At 43.6% G+C, this 21,261-nt stretch overlaps 1 protein-coding gene across 1 annotated transcript in view; it reads left to right on the top strand.

Annotated features, from left to right (window-relative positions):
* The window catches only part of LOC141111093 (G protein-activated inward rectifier potassium channel 4-like), a 102,833-nt gene extending 83,923 nt beyond the window's left edge, over positions 1 to 18,910 (top strand). The window contains exon 4 of the mRNA XM_073603099.1: positions 17,216 to 18,910. Coding sequence (XP_073459200.1) covers positions 17,216 to 17,574 — 359 coding nt within the window. The 3' untranslated portion in view covers positions 17,575 to 18,910. The remainder of the gene's footprint in view (positions 1 to 17,215) is intronic.
* Positions 18,911 to 21,261: the final 2,351 nt, after the last annotated feature.

Raw genomic sequence — 21,261 nt, 5'->3', positions numbered from 1 at the left:
ATGTTATTGAGATACTGCCTTTAACAATACTCCAAAAAGTGCGTAATATGCAGAGCTGTCACTCTGATGTACAACATAAGGAAATGTGGACAACCCATTCCTTCTATGTTATATTATTCCCCAAATTCTAAATGCAACTGAACGTGTGTTGGTTTAGCATTTATCTCTGAAACATAGAGCTACAAAGAAATGGACTGTAAACATTTAAAATTGAGTTCAAAGTAAAAGCTTTCCTAAATATGCAAACGTATATTCTGAAACTACTGACTTAGAGCCTGGCTTATTTATTTTTGTGTTCTTGCTGAATGTAAGGCACTTCACAGTGCCGAAGAGTCAATCCTTTTTAAAACCAGATGATGAATTTGCACATTTTTGGATTCTTCCTAAAGTAGAACTAAACTGTATGTGAGTACCACAAACTGAAAATGTGATTTCACTTATTTTTAATATCCAGAGAAAACTCACCCATCCATGTCTCCATGCTTTATTTTGTTGAGAAATCACTTTGAAAAACATCCCGCTAGCATTTCTAGCCATGGCCATCTTCACCACTTCAATACCAGGCACTTTCCCCCCTTCCTGCCCAAGCCAATTTTCAGCCTTCAGCGCTGCCGCTTTTTAAATGACAATTGCGCGGTCATGCTACACTGTACCCAAACAAAGTTTTTATCCTTTTGTTCCCACAAATAGAGATTTCTTTTGGTGGTATTTGATCACTTCTGGGATTTTTATTTTCTGCTAAACAAATTTAAAAAAAAGTTTTTTTTGTTTCTGTTACAAAACTTTGTAAATAAGTAAGTTTTCTCTTTCATTGACAGGCACTGATGAGGCAGTACTGACAGGCACTGATAAGGTGGCACTGATGGGCACTGATGAGGTGGCACCAATGAGGTGGCACTGATGGGCACTGATGATGGGCACTAATATACGGCACTGATGGGCACTGATAGGCGGCACTGATGGGCACTCATAGGTGGCACTGATATGCAGCACTAATGGGCATTTATAAGCGGCACTGATGGGCACTCATAGGTGGCATTGATGGGCACTGATGAGGGGCACTAATATACGGCACTGATGGGCACTGATAGGCGACACTGATGGGCACTGAAAGGCGGCACTAGGCGGCACTGATAGACGGCACTGATGGCACTGATAGGCAGCACTGATGGGCACTGATAGGTGGCCCTGATGGGCATGGATGGGTACTGATAGGTGGCACTGATGTACACTGATAGATGGCACTGATGGGCATCCCTGATTGGCAGGCACTGGTTAGTGATGGGCACTGATTGGCATCAATTGTGGGCACTGATTGGAATCAATTGTTGGCACTGATTGTCATCCCTGGCGGCCATGGGTAGCATACCTGGTGGTCACAAATGGTGGGCATCCCTTTTGGTCCTGGCGGCGTCGCTGGTGGTCCTGGGTGGGCATCCTCAGGGGGGCTGCACTGATAATCAATCAATCAGCGCAGGCCTCCCTGTCAGAGGAGCAGCTGATCGGCTCTCCTCTACTCACGTCTGACAGACACAGCGATACACAGCTTTTCCTGTTTACACCGTGATCAGCTGTGATTGGACACAGCTGATCACGTGGTAAAGAGTCTCCATCAGAGACTTTTTACCTAGATTGGAGTTGCAGTGTGTCAGACTGACACGCCGCACCACTGATCGCCACTCTGCGCTCCCCCGCAGGCGTGTGCCGGCTCGTGATCCTGATCACGTCATATGACGTCCGATCAAGATAACCAAACCACTTTGCCGACATCATTTTGCTATATGGCGGGCGGCAGGTGGTTAAGTAAGGGCAGGTGATTCATAAAGTATTTACTTCCTTGAACCCATCTCCCCCTAGCTCAGACAAGCAGACAGGAGGGTGTGTAAAAACCCCTCCTCCAGATGAAAGAAAAAAGAAAATGCCCATGCAGACTCTTGGGATGTATGAGAAACCAGGAAGCAACTGAAGAGATGTAAAAGCAAAAATTTTAAACTAGCAAATATATTATACCTTCCTATCTATTTACTAATGCTAGCAGCCTAAGGATTAAAAATAGTTAATGTTCTCTTATATCCTCCATATATCAAATTACTTTATCACTAGATCCTAAATTGTGTCTTGTGAATATTTTCGATCACTATTTGGTACCTGATGAGGCAGTAGATTCTATCATTAGACTGCTTCACATGGCACGAAAAGTAATTGCCCAAAAATGGTTGTCCTCTAACCCTCCAACAACTGCGGAGTGGAAAAAGTTAACACTGTTGCCCCCCGAGAAAAGCTCTTATACCAGCATAGGATTTGTACCTGAAAATTTCATAGACTATGGAACCCTTGGGCTGTGATGAAGGGGGGGGGGGAGGGAAGCTACAAAGATGACTAAAGTGGCAAATTGCCTCCAGGAGTGTCACCAATCTGGAATCTGTCCCCGTGCCTGGAAACTGGAATATGTCCCCGTGCCTCTCTCCTCAGTGTTCGTCAGGTAGAGTAGTGATGTACAGTGTGAGGGGGAAAGAGACGCACATAGCGTGATCCCATATAAAAGGTATATTTATTTAATAAAACAAGTCCAATCAACTTCCATTTAAAACAATGCTGCAGTGTGTAGTAACTACAAGCGCCGAGCTCATCTCCTGTGTCATTATTCACCCTATTTGTGTTGGTATATGCATTTTTGTTTTGCTATATTCAAGCAGTCACTGTTTCACGATTACCTTTATATATTAGGCTTTGTCTGCCCGCAACATGTCATGTTGATCAGCTACGTTGCACTGCACTGCATCCCCACCATGTTCTTTTAGCATGTAGGATCTATTCATGCATTGGCCCGTTTCTGCTTTTTTAGTTCACTTTGCCACTTTAGTCATCTTTGTAGCTTCCCTCCCCCCCCCCCTTCATCACAGCACAACTACCATCTTCCCCCACTTTTGTCCCATTTGTCCTGCCTTGGATCAGTACTTAGGTGTTGCGGCAGTGTCCTTTTAGCATAGCCCCCCCCCCGACAGCGCAGGAGTTTCCACTTTCACATTATGGAACCCTTGGTTGCAGTGCCTGGTCTGGCCCCATTCCACCTAATCGCAGACAGGCTACTATACTAGAGCCAATATGCTCACTTAAAGTCTTGATATTATTTTCTTGAAGAGGTCTCATTACACTACAAGCCATTTGTAACTGATAGGTACTCTGGTCTATTTGTGCAGGTTAAGTTAGGTTTAGGTTATAAGATAGCTAAAGGTTTATGTTTGTAGCATCCTTGTCTTAAACAGGGTTGCTAGTAAATTTAGTTGTGCTAGGTGGTAACTAGCCTGGCTAATTTGTAGTCTTTGATCAAATAGTTTTCTCCTAAGCTTGAGTTTAACTGTGATTTCTCTCTTTTGTCAATAGGTGGCACTGTTACCTTTGGCATTGGTATGATAGACTGCAATGAATTCAGGTTATGAGTAAATTTGCTTTTCTCAGCCAATCAGTAGGAGTTTCTATACTGCTGAGGCTGCTGGGATGGTCTATTTATTTGGAGAGAGTCAGGTTATCGGGGTTCTTTCCTCTCGGGCTGCGGCCTGGGTGGGTGTGTGTGGAGCAGCAGCAGAGGTGTAGGCCTGAAGCCTGGGGCCTAACCACATGTGAAGAGGCTCCGTCTGAGAGGACCCTGATCGTTGCCAGGAGGCAAGGGAGAGAAAGTTGCCAGAGGGTCAACCACTCTTGTTGCCAGAGGCAGGTGTAAAGAATTGGAGTTCTGAAGGAGTACTAGAGCAGACGCTTCATCACCTGGGGACTGTGAAGGAAGTGGGAAAGCTTCAGAAGATAACTCATCCAAGAAGTACAGCGGGTAGCTGTGAGTAAAGCCTAAAGGAGTACAGCGGGTAGCTGTAAGTAAAGCTTGAAGAGAAGTACAGCTGGTAGCTGTGAGTAAAGCTTGAGGGATCCAGCGGGTAGCTGTGAGTCCGTGGAACCCAGCGGGTAGCTGTGGGTGAAGCTTGAAGAATGCAACAGGTAGCTGTGGGTGAAGCTTGAAGAGTCCAGCAGGTAGCTGTGAGCTAAGCTTGGGCATCTACAGTGGGATACTGTGAGCAAAGTTGTTGCTAGAGGAGACAGCAGTTGCTACGAAATACAGATTGCTGCATTCAGCTTAAAGGGCCCTTTTCTGTATTGCTGCCTGCCTAGTTCTATTTTTGTCCAAGGAGTCTGCCAAGTTGCTATTGCATTTGCCTAAGGGTGTCCTGTGGCCTACCCCTCTCTCCCCTGTTGTTCCTGTTAAGAGAAATAAAACTCTTTGTTAATTTTTAAAAGTGACTTGCACCCATCTTTCCATCTTGCACAACACCCACCATGCCTAGTAACGTGCACCCGAGGAGGAATGTCAGCTCTCCCTGACTCTGGGGGTCACCACCAGGCCTCTGGAGGTTGGGAGTATATACTGTATACTGTATTTCTGATATTGCAGTGTTTTCTACCTTGCTACCAAATAAGCTAATGTCTGCCGATTATGTACAGTGGGTACAGAAAAGAATAATCTCTCTTTAAAATAATCAAATAATCACGTTGTTTCTTTGCAGCCTAAAATTGAGACAGACACATTTTTTTTTTATCCAGCTGTATTTACTCAGAGCAACTTATAACATCCAAATGAAAGATATAACGCCAACATGTCAGAAAAAAAATTCAAAAATCACTGAGTTGGAAAAGGGATCACCCTCCCTCATGTCAGCATTTTGTTGAATCACCTTTTGCTTTAATTACAGCCTTTAGTCTGTTGGGACTAGCTTTGCAATATTTGCCCACTCTTCTTTGCAGAACTGCTCAAGTTCAGTTAAATTTGATGATGATTGTTTGTGGACTGCAGTCTTCAATTCATTCCACAGATTTTCAATGGGGTTTAATTCTTGGCTCTGACTAGACCATACAAGGACATTCACCTTTTTCTTCCTTAACCACTGTGTGATCATTTTTGCTGTGTGCTTTGGGTCATTGTCATGTTGGAAGGTAAACCTTCTTCCCATTCACAACTTTCTGGCAGAGGGCAGCAGATTTTCCTCAAGAATTTGACGGTATTGTGCCCCATCCATTTTTCCTTCTATCCTGACAAGTGCCCCAGTTCCTGCTGCAGAGAAAAACCCCTATAACAGGATATTACCACCTCCATGCTTTACTATTGTAATGGAGTTATTTGGATGGTGAGCTGTATGGAATTCTGCCAGACATATTTGGTGTTGAGGTCAAATAATTCCATTTTAGTCTCATCTGACCACCATAAACATACCTTGAAGGCCACATGGAAAAAAGGTGTTATGTTCAGATGAGACTAAAATTGAATTCATTTTTTTATTTTTTCTGACATGTTGGTGTTATATATTTCACTTGGATGTTATAGGTTGCACTAGTAAATACAGCTGGATAAAACAAAAACTCTGTCTGTCTTCATTTCTGGCTGCAAAGCAACAAAATGTGATTATTTTGAAGGGGGGGGGGGGGTGTGATTCTTTTCTATACCCGCTGTATGTCCATATGCTTACGGAAGCTGCTTACGGCTTTCTGTGGGTTACTTGAACTGTCAATGTATGTCTGATTACCTTCTTTAGTTTGTTGTGTGTAATGTGCCGCTGAGGTGGCTGTGTGTTTAAAACTAAAAATTTTATAAAAAAGATCTGATTAAAAAAAAAAAATGAATTTTGATTGAGAAAGTTTAGTTCTGCTTTAAGATATACTTGCAGATTTGTCCAGTCTGTAGAGATTCATATAATTCATAAATCACAATTGCTTGAATTATAATCGGGGAGGACTGAGCTGAGGTCAGAGGGGCATTTGCCCCTGGGAGAGTTCTAACAAGATATTTTTAGCAGTGACCCTGAATAGAGATACTTCATCATTCAGGTATCAATCAGAACTTGGCCTGGAGTCTGTGACTCCCTGCTCTTACCGCCTACCTGATCCATGTCTTTATGGACCTTACTTCTTGCACTGGTGCTCAGTCATGTACGAACAGGAAGAGGCCATCCCCAAACTGTTTCCACAAAGTTGGGAGCATGAAATTGTCCAAAATGTCTTTGTATGCTGACGCCTTAAGAGTTCCCTTCACTGGAACTAAGAGGCCAAGCCCAACCCCTGAAAAACAACCCCACACCATAATCCTCCCTCCATTAAATGATTAGAACCAGTGCACAAAGCAAGGTCCATAAAGACATGGATGAGCAAGTTTGGGGTGGAGAAACTTGACTGGCCTGCACAGAGTCATATCCTCAATCCGATAGAACACCTTTGGGATGTATTAGAGTGGAGACTGCGAGACAGGCATCCTCGTCCAACATCAGTGCCTGACCTCACAAACGCACTTCTGGAAGAATGGTCGAACACTCCCATAGACACACTCCTAAACCTTGTGGACAGCCTTCCCAGAAGAGTTGAAGCTGTTATAGCTGCAAAGGGTGGACCAACTCAATATAAAACCCTATGGACTAAGACTGGGATGTCATTAAAGTTCATGTCAGTCACTTTTGATAATATAGTGTATTTTAAATGCAGCTAGTATATGTCACTTAAAAGGATTGTAAAGCTTCATTTTTTTTTTAAATAACAAACATGTCATACTTACCTCCACTGTGCAGTTTGTTTTGCACAGAGTGGCCCCGAACATCCTCTTCTGGGGTCCCTCAGCAGCGCTCCTGGCTCCTTCCCGCATCGAATGTCCACATTGGAGAAGCTCTCTCCTACAGTGGATACCCATGCGGGCGCTCTCACGGGTCCTGCATCTGTGTCCATTCACAGAATGCAGGACTCGGCCCCACCCCCCTGGCGCCACGTCATTGGATATGATTGCCAGCAGTGGGAGCCAATGACTGCGCTGCTATCAATCTATCCAATCAGGACATGAGACACCAGCTAGAGCTGGTGTGCTCGTTCCCGGCCGGCGAAGGATCGGGGTCAGGTAAGTAAAATGGGGGCTAGGGGGGGCTGCAGCACCACAGAAGGTTTTTCACCTTAATGCATAGAATGCATTAAACCAGAGTTCCACCCAAAAATGGAACTTCCGCTTTAAGGGAAGGTGACCCCCTGACATGTCACATTTGGAATGTCATTTTTTTGGGGGGGGAGCAGATACCCTCTTTTTAGAGGGTCCCAGCTCCCACTTCCTCCCGGCGAAGGAAGATCACCTCTCCCCCCTCCCTCTCAGCAATCATCTGGGACAAGTCACAGGTCCCAGATGATCACCCGGCCAGTCATGGTGCGCTGCGCGGCTCGTGCATGTGCAGTGGGTGCCCGGCTGGGAAGCCACAGCCAGGTGTCAACAGTTACAATGCCAGCGACGCACAGAGGAGGGGCAGACAAGCAGGGCTTCTATCCATGGCATCGCTGGACCCTGGGACAGTCCAGGCAGTATCTGGAACCCAGTGATGGAATGAGTTCCAGCACTGGCCTCCACTAATCCCCTGCTCCAATCTTGCTAAACCCTCGCCCTAATCCTGGGCCCCCTGGGCTCCAGCCCCCCTGCAGCGCTGCTGACTCTCTTTCTCTCCCTCCCACCAGCTGTGCTGCAGGGGGATTGGTTCCAGTATATGTACCCAGCGCTCACCTTCCCTGCTGTTCTAGTTATCGCCACCCCCACTACTCTGATCACTCTGTCCCTCCCATCCCCACACTACTTCCGGCTTCAAATCCTCTCCCTCCTGCTGGCTGCAGCTGCTGCAAGGAGAGCCACACAGGGCATTGGTTCCAGTTGTACCATTTCCCCAGCCCCTACCTGGTGCTCTGATAATCCCAAATTACCCTTTTCGATCCCCCTTCCAGCTCAGATCCCCCTGTATGCCCCCCAAGTGCAGTGCTTCCAGCTCTCCTCTTCTCCCTTCCGCCAGCTGCAGCTGCTGGGGACACAGGAGGATCGGTTGGATGGAGAGAGAAGGGTCATTAAATATGTCATATTTACCAGACCCTTCCTTTCTTGAATGAACATAGTGAGTGATCGGTACCAATCACTCACTGTGATCATTCATAACTGAAGCATAGTAAACTGTGTTTGCTATGCTTCAGTTTGTGAATGAACAGGAAGTGATTTTGTATAGAGCGCTTCCTATTCATGTCCTATCAAGTGAAGCTGAGGCGTCAGAGAAAGGGACTGAGGAATCTGAGGAACTGTAAATAAAATAGTAAAAAAATTATAAAAAAATATTTAACCACTTCCAACCCAAGGCCGTCATATGACGTCCTTGACTTTCAGTGGGAATATCTGAATGATGTCTGCACCTACAGGTATCATTCAGATATCCTCTTTTTCAGCCAGCGATTCTGTGCACCTTCAAGAATGATCATAGCGGCAGTTCAGCCGCTAGATTGTTCTTACAGGCGATGGGAGGGGACACCCCCCCTCCCGCCGCCCTCTGTCTCCAGGCTCTCCCGTGCCATCGGGGACCCGGAGAAAGAATCGGCCGCCCCTGGATGATGATTATAGAGATTTTCGTTGACCAGATGGTCACCAGTCATCTCTATGACCGTCGGAGGCCCGGGCGTGACCTTATGACGTCGCGTCCAGGCCACGCTGGAAAGCATGGAATCGTGAATTTTTTTTTAATCTCATGCTTTCCAGCCTGGAGGAAAGATGTGGGGTCTTATTGACCCCGCATCTCTCCATAAAGAGGACCTGTCACACACCATTCCTATTATAAGGGATGTAAAAGAGAAAGTGTAAAAATAAAAAAAAATAAAGTAAAATGAGCAATAAAAAGAAAAAAATAATTAAAGTGCCCCTATCCCCGGTAGCTTGTGCACCGAAGCAAACGCACACGTATGTCCCGCCCACATATGTAAACGCCATTCAAACCACACATGTGAGATATCGCCGCGAGCGTGAGCAATAATTCTAGCACTGGGCCTCCTCTGTAACTCTAAACTGGTAACCTGTAAAAAAATTTCAAGCGTCACCTATGGAGATTTTTAAGTACCGATGTTTGGCGCCATTCCATGAGTGTTTGCAATTTTAAAACGTGACATGTTGGGTACCTATTTACGCGGCATAACTTCATCTTTCACATTATACAAAAAAATTGGGCTAACTTTACTGTTTTGGTATCTTTTTCATTCATGAAACAGTTTTTTCCCCAAAAAACGCGTTTGAAAAATTGTTGCGCAAATACCGTGCAACATAATACGTTACAACGACCGCCATGACTGCTGAGGTGCAATAAGCCCAGGTCCCATACCATACCATTTTCCAGCCAACTTTTAACCTTACCCCTTCGTCCCATCCAATAAAGACCGCTTACAACCATTAATGTTGGAAAGGGCAAGGCCACAGCTTTTATTAACTTGAACATATAACATTTAGAGGGATTGATCTGCAACAGAGTGCATGTAGGGGACGCCCCTTTGGATTTTAAAGGCAGAAAAAAGAGTAAAGAAAGTAGTAACCATAAAAGGCACCAACAGTGCCAAAAGACATATATCATTAAACATTCCAACAGTGCCAATCACAGTTGCACTGTGAGCACCCAATTCCAAATTGTAAAAGGGAGATAACTGAGGGGTCTGTCCTTACCATAAGTGTCGGACTGGCCGTCTATCTCCCGATTAACATGAAGGGCGTACCTTTTACAGCCATGTTTGCTGGCAAGGCCACCAAAAACCGTAGCAAGCTGTGACATACCAACCATAATTAGGGCGGGAGGGTGGGCAGCTCTTACCAATCTTCTTCCGAAAAGACCCAGAATCCCCTGGGGCGCCACACCAGTGAGCTCAGGTCCAACCCCATCCCATCCCACCACCAATCCGCAGTGACCCCACAGTCACCTTACTCTGCCCTGGTTATGCCCCCATCAGTCAGGGCTCTCTTTCCCAAGGGGTTCAAGAGGCCTGCATTTTATTCCCTAGGGTGTCTGCTAAAAAAAACATATAGAATATTTGAGGGTTCTGAGTAATTTTTTAGCAAAAAAAAAAAAGATGATTTTTACATGTAGGAAAGGAGTGCCAGGTCCGGTATGGAAGTGGTTAAGGGTTTGATAGGTGTGCAAGTGAGTGGTCCTGAATGTACCCTGTCAGTGCCGTTTCACACTATCGCGACTTGGGATCTGACTTGTCAGACCTCAAGTCGCCCCAAGTGGCTTGACATCAGAAATTCCATGCAAGTGAATGAGAGCCGTCTTAATGTACGCTACTAAAGTCGCTCCGACTTCAGAAAAGGTCCCTGTACTACTTCAAGGCGACTTCTAGGCGACTTGTACCCATAGATTTCAATGGAAGTCGCCTACAAGTCGGATCGTGGTCTATAGTGAAGCGACTTCACAGGAAGAAAAGATGGTTTTCTCAAGCAAACCCCTCCCTCCCCCAGAGCTGATTGTTGTTTGATTGACCACTGGAAAGTCGCTTGTCCTGGAGGCGACTTGAAGTCGCCTTGTAAGTCGCCCCAAGTCGCGCTGTGGTGTCGCCCTCAGGTCGTGTCCAGGTCGCCTGGCAAAGTCGCGGCCAGAGTCGTGTTGCCCCTGTGTGAACCGAGCCTGAGTGTTCAGGGCTGTACCTACACGCACACACACCTGTCAAATTAGGAGCCGCAGCTGTGTTCGGACAGTTGTTCCGTCCCATTGCATAACATAGGCTGCCTACACACAGCTCCAGCCACATAAACAAACTGCAGATTCACACTGTACAGGCCACAGTGCCCAGAATCAGTCCCCAGACCTTATTCACACACAAAGCTTTAGCTTTATTTATTAGCTCAGTGCAATTTTTCTTTTTGGATTTAGTAGGAATTTTGTAAGTTATGTTGTGTTTGTGACCACTAATATGATTTTAGATTATTTGTAGCAAAAATATTGTTTCAGTTTTATTTATTTTTTCTTTTGGTGGGGGCTGTCAGGTAGGTTGTATGAGGCCCTGTGATCTCTAACAGCAGCCCAGAATGGCAGGCTGAGGCTCTGGCTGCCTATCACAATATTACAAAGACAGCGCAAAGGGAGCCTTCCTCTAGGCTCCTCCTCTGACATCATCATGCACAACAGTAGGAGGAGGAGCCGAGGAGGAAGGATTTCTCTTGGCATTGAGCCGTTCTGATTTGAGGTCTATAAGTTTTGGAATGAAAAATGTCACCCTGAACTGGGGAAGGAGGGGTGTCAGGTGCCAAAGATTTTTTCTGTTAGAAGTGATTTGGGGAGGGGGGTTTAGTATATGTACTAGGGGATGATTTGGGGGGGGGGGGGGGATTTGGGGGGAGCATGTATACTAGAAGAAAGATTTGAGGAGGTTGTGCTGTGGGGATTGTACTGGAAGTGGGGAGAGGATTTGTGTGTGTGGGGGGGACATCTACACTTATAATCATGGTCATCAGTGCAGCCTCATCAGTGGCAATCAGTGCAGCCTCATTAGTGCCCATCAGTGCAGTTTATCAGTACCTATCATTGCCGCCTCATCAGTGGCCATCAGTGCAGTCTATTGGTACCCATCAGTGCTGCCAATCAGTGCCCATCAGTGTTGCCTGTCAGTGCCGCCTATCAGTGTCCTTTAGTTCCGCCTATCAGTGCCACCAACAGTGCCCATCAGTGCCCCATATTAGTGCAACCTCATCAGTGCCACCTCATCAGTGCAGCCTATCAGTGCCGATCAGTTCAGGTTCATCAGTTCATTAGTGAAGGAGCAAAATTACCTGTTTGCAGGCTTTTTTTCTCAGGGAATAGGTGCAGGAACTCCCCCTTCTGAGTCACCATTCCTCTCTGCCCCCCACCCGTCTCTGAGCACCATCCCTTGATTCTACCCCCCTACCCACCTCCCAATACAGCACCTTTCAGAGAATACAGAACCAAGTATTTTGTGCTACTCAGTAATTTCTATGAAATTTGTTAATGAAAACAAGAAAGATAGTAAAACAGATCCCGTGCAATGAGCAACAATAGACCCCACCCCAGCAACAATAGACTCCACCCCAGCAACAATAGACTCCACCTCAGCAACAATAGACCCCACCCCAGCAACAATAGACTCCACCCCAGCAACAATAGACTCTACCTCAGCAACAATAGACTCCACCCCAGCAACAATAGATCCCCCACGCAACAAAAGACTTTCCCCCAGGAACAATGGGCCCCCTACAACAAAGTACCACCCCAGCAACAATAGACCCTCCAGCAACCAGCAACAATAGACCTCTCCCTCAACAGTAGATCCCACCCAGCAACAATTGACCCCCCCGCAAGATAAGGCCCCCCCACGAGCAACAGCAGACTTACCCAGACTTACCCAGCAACCATAGACCCCCATACAAAAACAGATCCCCACCAGCGACAATAGATACCCCAGCAGCCAGCATCAATAGACCCTCCAGCACCCTCTTGCAAGTATATACGTTCCCCCGCGTTCCCGCTGAAAAAAAGCCCTGCCTGTTTGCAAAGTTTTATAACAGAGACTTTTTTTTTTCCTCAACATTTTTGGTCTTTTTTTGTTTGTTTGGCAAAAAATTAAAAAAAAACCCAGTGGTTATTAATTACCACCAAAAGAAAGCTTTTTTAGTGTGAAAAAATTATAACAATTTCATTTGGGTACAGTGTTGCATGACTGCGCAATTGTCATTCAAAGTGCGACTGCGCTGAAAGCTAATAATTTGGCCTGGGCAGGAAGGGGGTAAAAGTGCCCAATAGGCAAGTGGTTAAAGCGGAACTGCAGTCATTTTTTTCTGCTTTCCATCTATTAAATCTTCTGCCCTTGTTGTTTTAAATTTGGATAGTAAAACATTTTTTTCTGCCAGTAAATACCTTATACAGCCCACTTCCTGTTTCTTGTCTGGTAAAATGCCTAGGCTTATGATATCATGCACAGCTCTCTCTCTCACTCTGGTTAGAGTTTGGGGTAGCGCCCCAAAGCACCTTGTCCCATGTTGATGGGGAGAAGGGCCTCATCCCCACAACCCTTGCCCGGTGGTTGTGGGGGTCTGCGGGTGGGGGGCTTACTGGAATCTGGAAGCCCCCTTTAGCAAGAGGACCCCCAGATCCCAGCCCCCCCGTGTGAAATGGTAACAGGGTACAAATGTACCCCTACCATTTCATAAAAAATGTGTGAAAATGATAAAAAAAAAAAAAACACAATACACGCCTTGGGACAAGTCCTTTATTTAAAAAAAACTGTCCCACAGAGTCTTCTTCTTCTCGCGCTCCGATGGACCGAAAAAGAAAAAAAAAAAAAAAGCCGCATGTCGCCTACGATCTGCCTCCATGGGAGGCACCTACCGTAATGACCAGCCGCTCTCAGGTGACAGCTCTTTTATAACTGAGGGCGGGGCCACATGATGACGTTGCTGGGTGACCCCGCCCCCTCTGATGCACAGGGACGTCCCTATGGCTTTCCCGTAGTGTCAGAGGGGGCGGGGCCACCCGGTCTGAGTCACTCTCACAAGATGATAACACAAAAATGTTTCTTTCACTCATGGTTAGTGTGTGGCTGGAGAATATAGCGCTTCTGGAAACTGGACTTCAGAGCTTACATTCTAATGCCGCATACACACGATTGGACATTCCGACAACAAAATCGTGGATTTTTTTCCGACGGATGTTGGCTCTTGTCTTGCATACACACGGTCACACAAATGTTGTTGGAAATTCTGAACGTCAAGAACGCGGTGACGTACAAGACGTACGATGAGCCGAGAAAAATGAAGTTCAATAGCCAGTGCGGCTCTTCTGCTTGATTCTGAGCATGCATGGAACTTTGCGCGTCAGAATTGTGTACACACGATCGGAATTTCCGACAACGGATTTTGTTGTCGGAAAATTTGAGATCCAGATCTCAAATTTTGTGTGATGGAAATTCCGATGCAAAATGTCCGATGGAGCCTACACACGGTCGGAATTTCCGACAACGAGCTCCCATCGAACATTTTCTGTCGGAAAATCCGACCGTGTGTATGGGGCATTACGGTTTAAAAGTCCCTCCTCTCCTCCCCAATTGGTTGGACGGTTGCTTCCCTTCCCTGTGTTACCTGAGCTGCATTGAGCAGGTTTTACACTATGGAAGCCTTTATTTCTTTATGGGGATCGTGTGGCAATATGTACCTTTGAGTGGTGTTATCCAGGAAGAAGCTGAGACCATTGCAGAGTTTACCAAAGGTCCGGGCTGGGTATTAAGCCGAAAGTGCTTGTGATTTCCTGTTATCGGAGATCATTGGAAGTCGGTAAGCGGCAGTGTGTGTAGTGGTGAAAGTCATCTCTCTCCTATCACAGTCTTTGGGTGCATCGTTTGTCAGCTTCACATCAATCACTTTTATTTGATAGACTTTATTTGTGATATTCATTTTTCAATTTTTTACTACATTTATTTGTTAATGATTCAGGAGTCTAGCGCAACTTAATTATTGAAAGGTGTATGTTTTTTGTGTATCTCACAAGAAGTTGCAGCTTGGTTTCACATTTTTTACTTGATTTTTGATAGTGCAGTAATTTTAATTTGTTTGTTATTCACCATAATGACAACAGAAACTACCCAAATGACCCTGATCAAAAGTTTACATACCCCAGTTCTTAATACCGTGTATTGTGCCCTTTAACATCAATGACAGCTTGAAGTCTTTTGTGGTATTTGTGGATGAGGCTCTTTATCTTCTCAGATAGTAAAGCTGCCCATTTCTCTTGGCAAGAAGCCTCCAGTTCCTGTAAATTCTTGGGCTGTCTTGCATGAACTGCACGTTTGAGATCTCCCCAGAGTGGCTCAATGATATTGAGGTCAGGAGACTGAGATGGCCGCTCCAGTACCTTCACTTTATTCTGCTGTAGCCAATAACAGGTCGACTTGGCCTTGTGTTTTGGATCATTGTCATGTTGGAATGTCCAAGTACGTCCCATGCGCAGCTTCCTGGCTTATTAATGCAAATCATCCTCCAGTATTTTTTGATAACATACTTCATTCATCTTGCCATCAATTTTGATTTTGACCAAATTTCCTGTTCCTTTCTAGCTAACACATCCCCAAAACATCAGCGATCCAACCCCATGTTTCACAGTAGGAATGGTGTACCTTTCATCATAGACCTTGTTGACTCCTCTCCAAATTAAGCTTTTTTGGTCATGACCAAAAAGCTCAATTTTGGTCTCATCACTCCAAATGACTTTGTGCCAGAAGGTTTGAGGCTTGTCTCTGTGCTGTTTGGTGTATTGTAAGCGGGATAATTTGTGGCATTTGGGTAGTAATGGCTTTCTTCTGGTGACTCGACCATGCAGCCCAACTTTCTTCAAGTGCCTCCTTATTGTGCATCTTGAAACAACCACACCACATGTTTTCAGAGAGTCCTGTATTTCACCTTTAGTTATTTGTGGGAGGTTTTTTGCACCCCGAAGAACTTTCCTGGCAGTTGTGGCTGAAATTTTAGTTGGTCTACATGACCGTGGTTTGGTTTCAACAGAACCCCTCATTTTCCACTTCCTGATTAGAGTTTGAACACGTCTGTCTGGCATTCTTAATTCCTTGGATATCTTTTTATATCCCTTTCCTGTTTTATACAGTTCAACTACCTTTTCCCGCAGATCCTTTGACAATTATTTTGCTTTCCCCATGACTCAGAATCCAGAAACATCAGTGTAGCACTGAATGAAAGATGCAAGGGTCTGTCAGGAGTCCAGAATCTCATTGACCTTTTATACACACACACTAATTACAAGCAAACAGATCACAGGTGAGAATGGTTACCTTTAACAGCCATTCAAACCCCTTTGTGTCAACTTGTGTGCATGTTATCAGGCCAAAATCACCAGGGTATGCAAACTTTTGATCAGTGTCATTTGGGTAGTTTATGTTGTCATTATGATTTAAAAAGAGTAAACACAGTTGATGGATAATAAATGGCTTCAGTCAAACACTAACCATGAGTGAAATAAATGTTTTTGTGTTATCATTCATATTCTCTGAAAATTGGCCAAGAAATCATAAATTCTGCCAGGGTATGTAAACTTATGAGCACAACTGTATATATCGTATATATATACACATACACACACATATATGCAATAATAAATCTTTCCTGCATTCCCCTTAAAATATTAGTTACGGGGTTCTATGCAGCATTGAACAGGTAGAAAATATTTGTGGTCCTCAATATGCAATACAATATTTTACATTATAAATCAGTGGATAAAACTGGGAGGAGAAACATTAAATAATATACATAATCTTAACAAGCAATAAAAGCGCTTTAAAACAAGCCCTGAATGACCAATCTAAGAATTAAACAAGCTGGCACACAAGATAATCCTCCAATATATATTTTTTTAGCAGAGACCCTAGGGAATGAAATGGCGATTGTTGCAGTTTTTTTATGTTACACAGTATTTGCGCAGCAGTTTTTCAAATGCAATTTATTATGGAAAAAATACACTTTAATGAATAAAAAGAAAAAAACACAATACATACCCCATTTTTTTTATAATATAAAAGATGATGTTACGCCGAGTAAATAGATACCTAACATGTTTTTAAAACTTTAAGACTGCCCAAGCAAAAGATCCAACTTTTTTTTTTTTTTAATCTTTTGCTTTAAAAAAAAAATTGTTTACTTCCATCATGATGTCGCTCCAGTCCTCCAAGGCCATAGAGGCAATCAGAGACAACCTAGTCTCTCATTGTCTCTTTGACCAGTCAGCCACACTGTCGGATCATTTCCCGGGAGTGCCGGTGGAAACGGTAAGCCTGAGATATACCGGCGAGTGAACATGATCTAGTGGATAATGAGCCAATTGGATTGCTTTCATGAGAAAGCCACCTGCTGGCTGAAAAAAAAAAGTATACCAGGGTTATGGCTGATAACAGCCATAACCTCGGTAAACCACTTGCAAAAAAAATGTTTACTTCCGTCCTAGCCCGGAAGTGACATCATGACATCACTCCGGTCCTCCGAGGCCAACGTATATATATGCATTGCGTGATTTTACTGGTTCTTCAATTTAACTGTCCAGCATTCACCAAATGCTGAAATATCGGTTATGACTGGACTGATCATTTAATGCTTCAACTTTCTAATGTTGTAAATGGTAAACCCTCTTTTATCGCTGACTGTTTTACAGCAGCCATGGATAGAGATTGTCTTCAATGAGAACAAAAGAGTGTAACTGCGTACGCATTATGTGTTATATCATATATGCACTTACACTATAAAACAAATGGAGGGGTGTGGTAAAGCAACTCACCGTATAATTTAATAAATGATCTTTTTATTATTACGCTATTAGTGCCCCTTAATATAATATATCTCAATTCTCATCCCATACAGGAATGACATGTCAAGCCAAGACCTCCTACACAGAAGATGAAATTTTGTGGGGTCACCGCTTTGAGCCTTGCATGACTCTGGAGAAAGGAGCATTCCGTGTTGACTACTCTCATTTTAACAAGACATTTGATGTCCAGACACCTTGGGCGAGCGCAAAAGAGATGCAAGATATCAAAGAGAGCGAACAGAATGACAGATCGACTCTCAGCCTCTATTGGGACAATAATATGTTTCAGACAGTTCCTGAGGACCCAAATGCAGAAATGGAGAACTCATCTCAGAATAACCAAGACGGGGTGGACTTTCCCCGCTTTCCTGAAAGCACTCGAGATGTTGAAAGTAATGACCTTGATGTGTGATAGAATACTCTTTGTCTTTAGTTGCCAATGTGTAATGATTTACAGCAGGGAGAAAGAAAACACTTAACAGAACATGCTTTCATCCTATAAAACTAACATGTTCTACAAGTCAAATGTAATTCACAGTAATTACTGTTCTGTACTGTAATTCATTTTATAATTATGATTGCATCCAAGTGTCTTTTGCTACAATATCGATATGCAAATGCTTTATATTAAAAATGAAAATGTTTTCATTCATGTAATTCCACCTAATTAATGCCAGAATTTGAATCCATATCTACTTTGTATCCCTCAACATTAATTCATTTATTCATGCCTTTTCACATTTCTTCTGCCATTTTTGTTTCTTACACTATCTGTGTTTTTACATTACACTAAACTTTATTTATTTGTGGCAATGAAACAATTTACAGGGGCAATGGAGAGAGGCAATCATTATCCATGGCTGTCATTCTGATCTAATGGCTTTATACATTTTTCAGGTGACAGCGACAGGAGCGACTGGTCCATAAGGGGTGCAGGAGCCGCCCCCCCCCCCATAGTTTATATGCAGTTTGCATGCGGGGTGCTGGACTCATAGCTTGCTATGAGTTTTTTTTTTTTTTTGCAAGCACATGATTAGAGCCTGAGGCTCTAATTGGCTTGAAAAGGGTTGGGCTCTGCGCCCCAAACCCACTCACTTGAGACACTAGCAAATCAATATTCTCTATTGGTTTTTGGTTCCACCTCCCAGACAATCAGGGCAGGAGGCAGATCTGAAGACTGGGTTGGCTGGGAGGAGAAGCCAGGGAAGCCGCTGCGGTGGAGTGGTGAGTGCGGACCTGGGGGGGGGGTTGTTTGCCGCCCCCCCAAAAAAGTTTAGCACCAGCCGCCACTGGTCAGCAACTACCAGCAAGCACATAGATTAAGAATTCTGACTTCACTCTGAATTTTGTGATCTGCATGTTTGTTCTGGCTGAATGTATGAGAGCATTTTTAGAAAGAGGGCAGTCAATATGCAGCTGCTTTATTTCTTTCAGTACAGGTTTCCTTTTAAGCAAACAGCTAATTGCAAAAATGAAATATATACAGAATAAGCCAGGATTTTTACATGTCAAAGGATTTGTATTTCTCTCCATCCATTCCTGAAATTTATACAGCTCTACCACACACACAGCCTTGTCTAGCAGGACAAGATATCTGATTTTATTCTGCCACAGTTTAGTATCACTTACAGTTCTTGTACCTCCCACAGTCTGTGACTGGACAGTGAAAGGAGAAGCAGCACACTGATAAGCTCATCTCTATGCCACTGCATGCATCAGCATTTAAAATAATAAATGATGTATTTATGAACACAAAACTGAATACATTTTTTTTTTATCTGTCTGGATTTTATCTTTCTGGACAAGTCAAAAAATGGAGGTGTGACCTGTCCACTGATTTATAAAGAATGCACCAACATGCCTCCATCCCAATTAGGTAACAAATAAAGATAGAGGAGAAAAGAGGGACTTTGCGTGAGGCATGTTGGTGAAGATGTAAACTGAATAGTATATGCTAGAATATGTTATCTAGGGTACGTCCTATACATAGTTGTGTCCACAAAAAGTAAACCAGGTATAAATGGTATAAAAGTTTAATTACATAGGTCCTAGAACCAAATACAGTCATAAAAAAAAAAAACATCATACGCCACATTTAGGCATGTAATAGACAATATATTTGGAAGGCATAATATAGACACTGGTTGTACAATTTACAGTAGAGAATACAATGTATGCTGGATGAATATGTGCATCGATAGTTGTTAACTCAACGCGTTTCTTGGCTTATAACCAATCATCAGGAGTCCGATGCAATTTAGGCTGCATTGAAACAATAAATGTGTATTAATATATGGGCAGATATATAGGAGAAAGATGCAGAAGAATTCAAATTTGCCATCGTACTCACAGACAGTGTCTTGGTCTATGGTAACCTAAATCCTAGAATGCAGCATTGATCCGGGTCTACAAAGTCTTTATCTTTCTGGAGTTCAACTTTAAAGTCGTGATAAAGCCTACTTTCTGATTTTTACCTACAGGTAAGCTTATAATAAATATAATTACCTGTAGGTAAAAGGAACGTGCACCGTTTATGGGATATTCACACTGGATGCAGCCAATTATTATTATTATTATACAGGATTTATATAGCGCCAACAGTTTATGTAGTGCTTTACAATGACATCACCCGCGCATGCGCTCTGAAGGTCCGGCATACTGTGCTGGACCTTCAGAGCTTTGTGCCGGAAACGTTGCTTCGGCTACTCACAGCACCGGAACCCGTAAGAAAGACCGTGGGAAGATGTCAGCCCTTTCAGCAGGAACAGTGAGCTGCTGGAGGGCTTTGTTCTAAGGTGATTGTTTCATAATGTGCTAGTATGCGATGCATACTAGCACATTATGCCATTGTCTTACAGGTGTTTTTTTTTTTTTTTAAACTCTGCTGCGGTTTACTACGGCTTTAAAGAGCAACTTTCACCTTGCACATTCAGGTGTCGGAGCTTACCTAGGTGGGTGAGGTCACTAACTGCCTGGGTAATCTCTGATTATGGTAAGCCAGAACACATGGGGAACTCACATACTTCTCATACCAGGACGCTTCACTATGTTATAGCATAAAAGCAAGAGCTTAAACTGGGGTAGTGGCAAAGGAGCGTTGATTGATGTATATAAATTATTTGGGGGGGGGGGAGTATTCTGTCAAGAGCAAGGCCTTCATTTTCCATAATCTAACAATAATGTTTACCTGGAAGTAAGCATCTCTATGTTTTAGTAAGAGAAAAAATAAATTGCCAATGGTGGAAGACATTGCTGTATTTTTAATATTCTACAATGTTATTATTTTCCAGCACTGTCCAGTTTGCTTGAAGGGCCTATCTTGTATTTCTTATACGGTGGGCAGGACCTTAGTTTTAAATGGTAAGGTCAGAGGTATGTATGCTGTATTCTGCTGAGGTGTTTGCTATGTTCATACCCCTAGTGATCCCAGTACAGAACATGGCCGCATGCTCTCTGTCAATACTCAGGACAGATAAATTCAGGTGTTCTGATGCTTACCATGAATAGGTGGAAATCCCCAGCACTCAAGGAACTATCTGTAAATTTAGGAACACAAGCTGGACGGCTAAACAATGTTTAAATACTATAAATAAAAAATTATCTATAAATCCTGAGAATAATGTATTTTATCGGAAAGGAATTCTGGAACAAAGTATTAAACTTCATTATACTAAATATGTTAACTTAAAAAAATGGTGAAGCACCCCTTCTCTTGGGGTGGTGTGAAATGACCCCCTATGTAACAAGGCAAGCTAACATTTCAGTTGCAAGGTCTGGTCCTTGGTGTATGGTGGGGCAGAAAATAGGTTGGGTGCCAGGTATTTTAATATTTTTAAATTTTATTGCTGAGCTCAAAACTAGGAGAGAGGGTTTAAGGATGCAGGATACCCCAAAAGTGTACAAATATGCATATCATGGGATACTCCAGCAACGTTAAGTAGTAACTTGAGGATACCTATCTTCCTCCTAAATATTCGGAACAGTCCTTACAGCAGCAAACAATGGGCTGAACTATGCAGGGACACCATGAGCAATGTCCACTTTTAAGCACAAGCTGACTCTAATGCAAGAGAGATAGCAACACACAGTCACTGGGACC

This window comes from Aquarana catesbeiana, linkage group LG10 (assembly GCF_042186555.1).
Source record: "Aquarana catesbeiana isolate 2022-GZ linkage group LG10, ASM4218655v1, whole genome shotgun sequence".
Lineage (NCBI taxonomy): Eukaryota > Metazoa > Chordata > Amphibia > Anura > Ranidae > Aquarana > Aquarana catesbeiana.
This window is presented reverse-complemented; position numbering and strand designations above follow the sequence as displayed.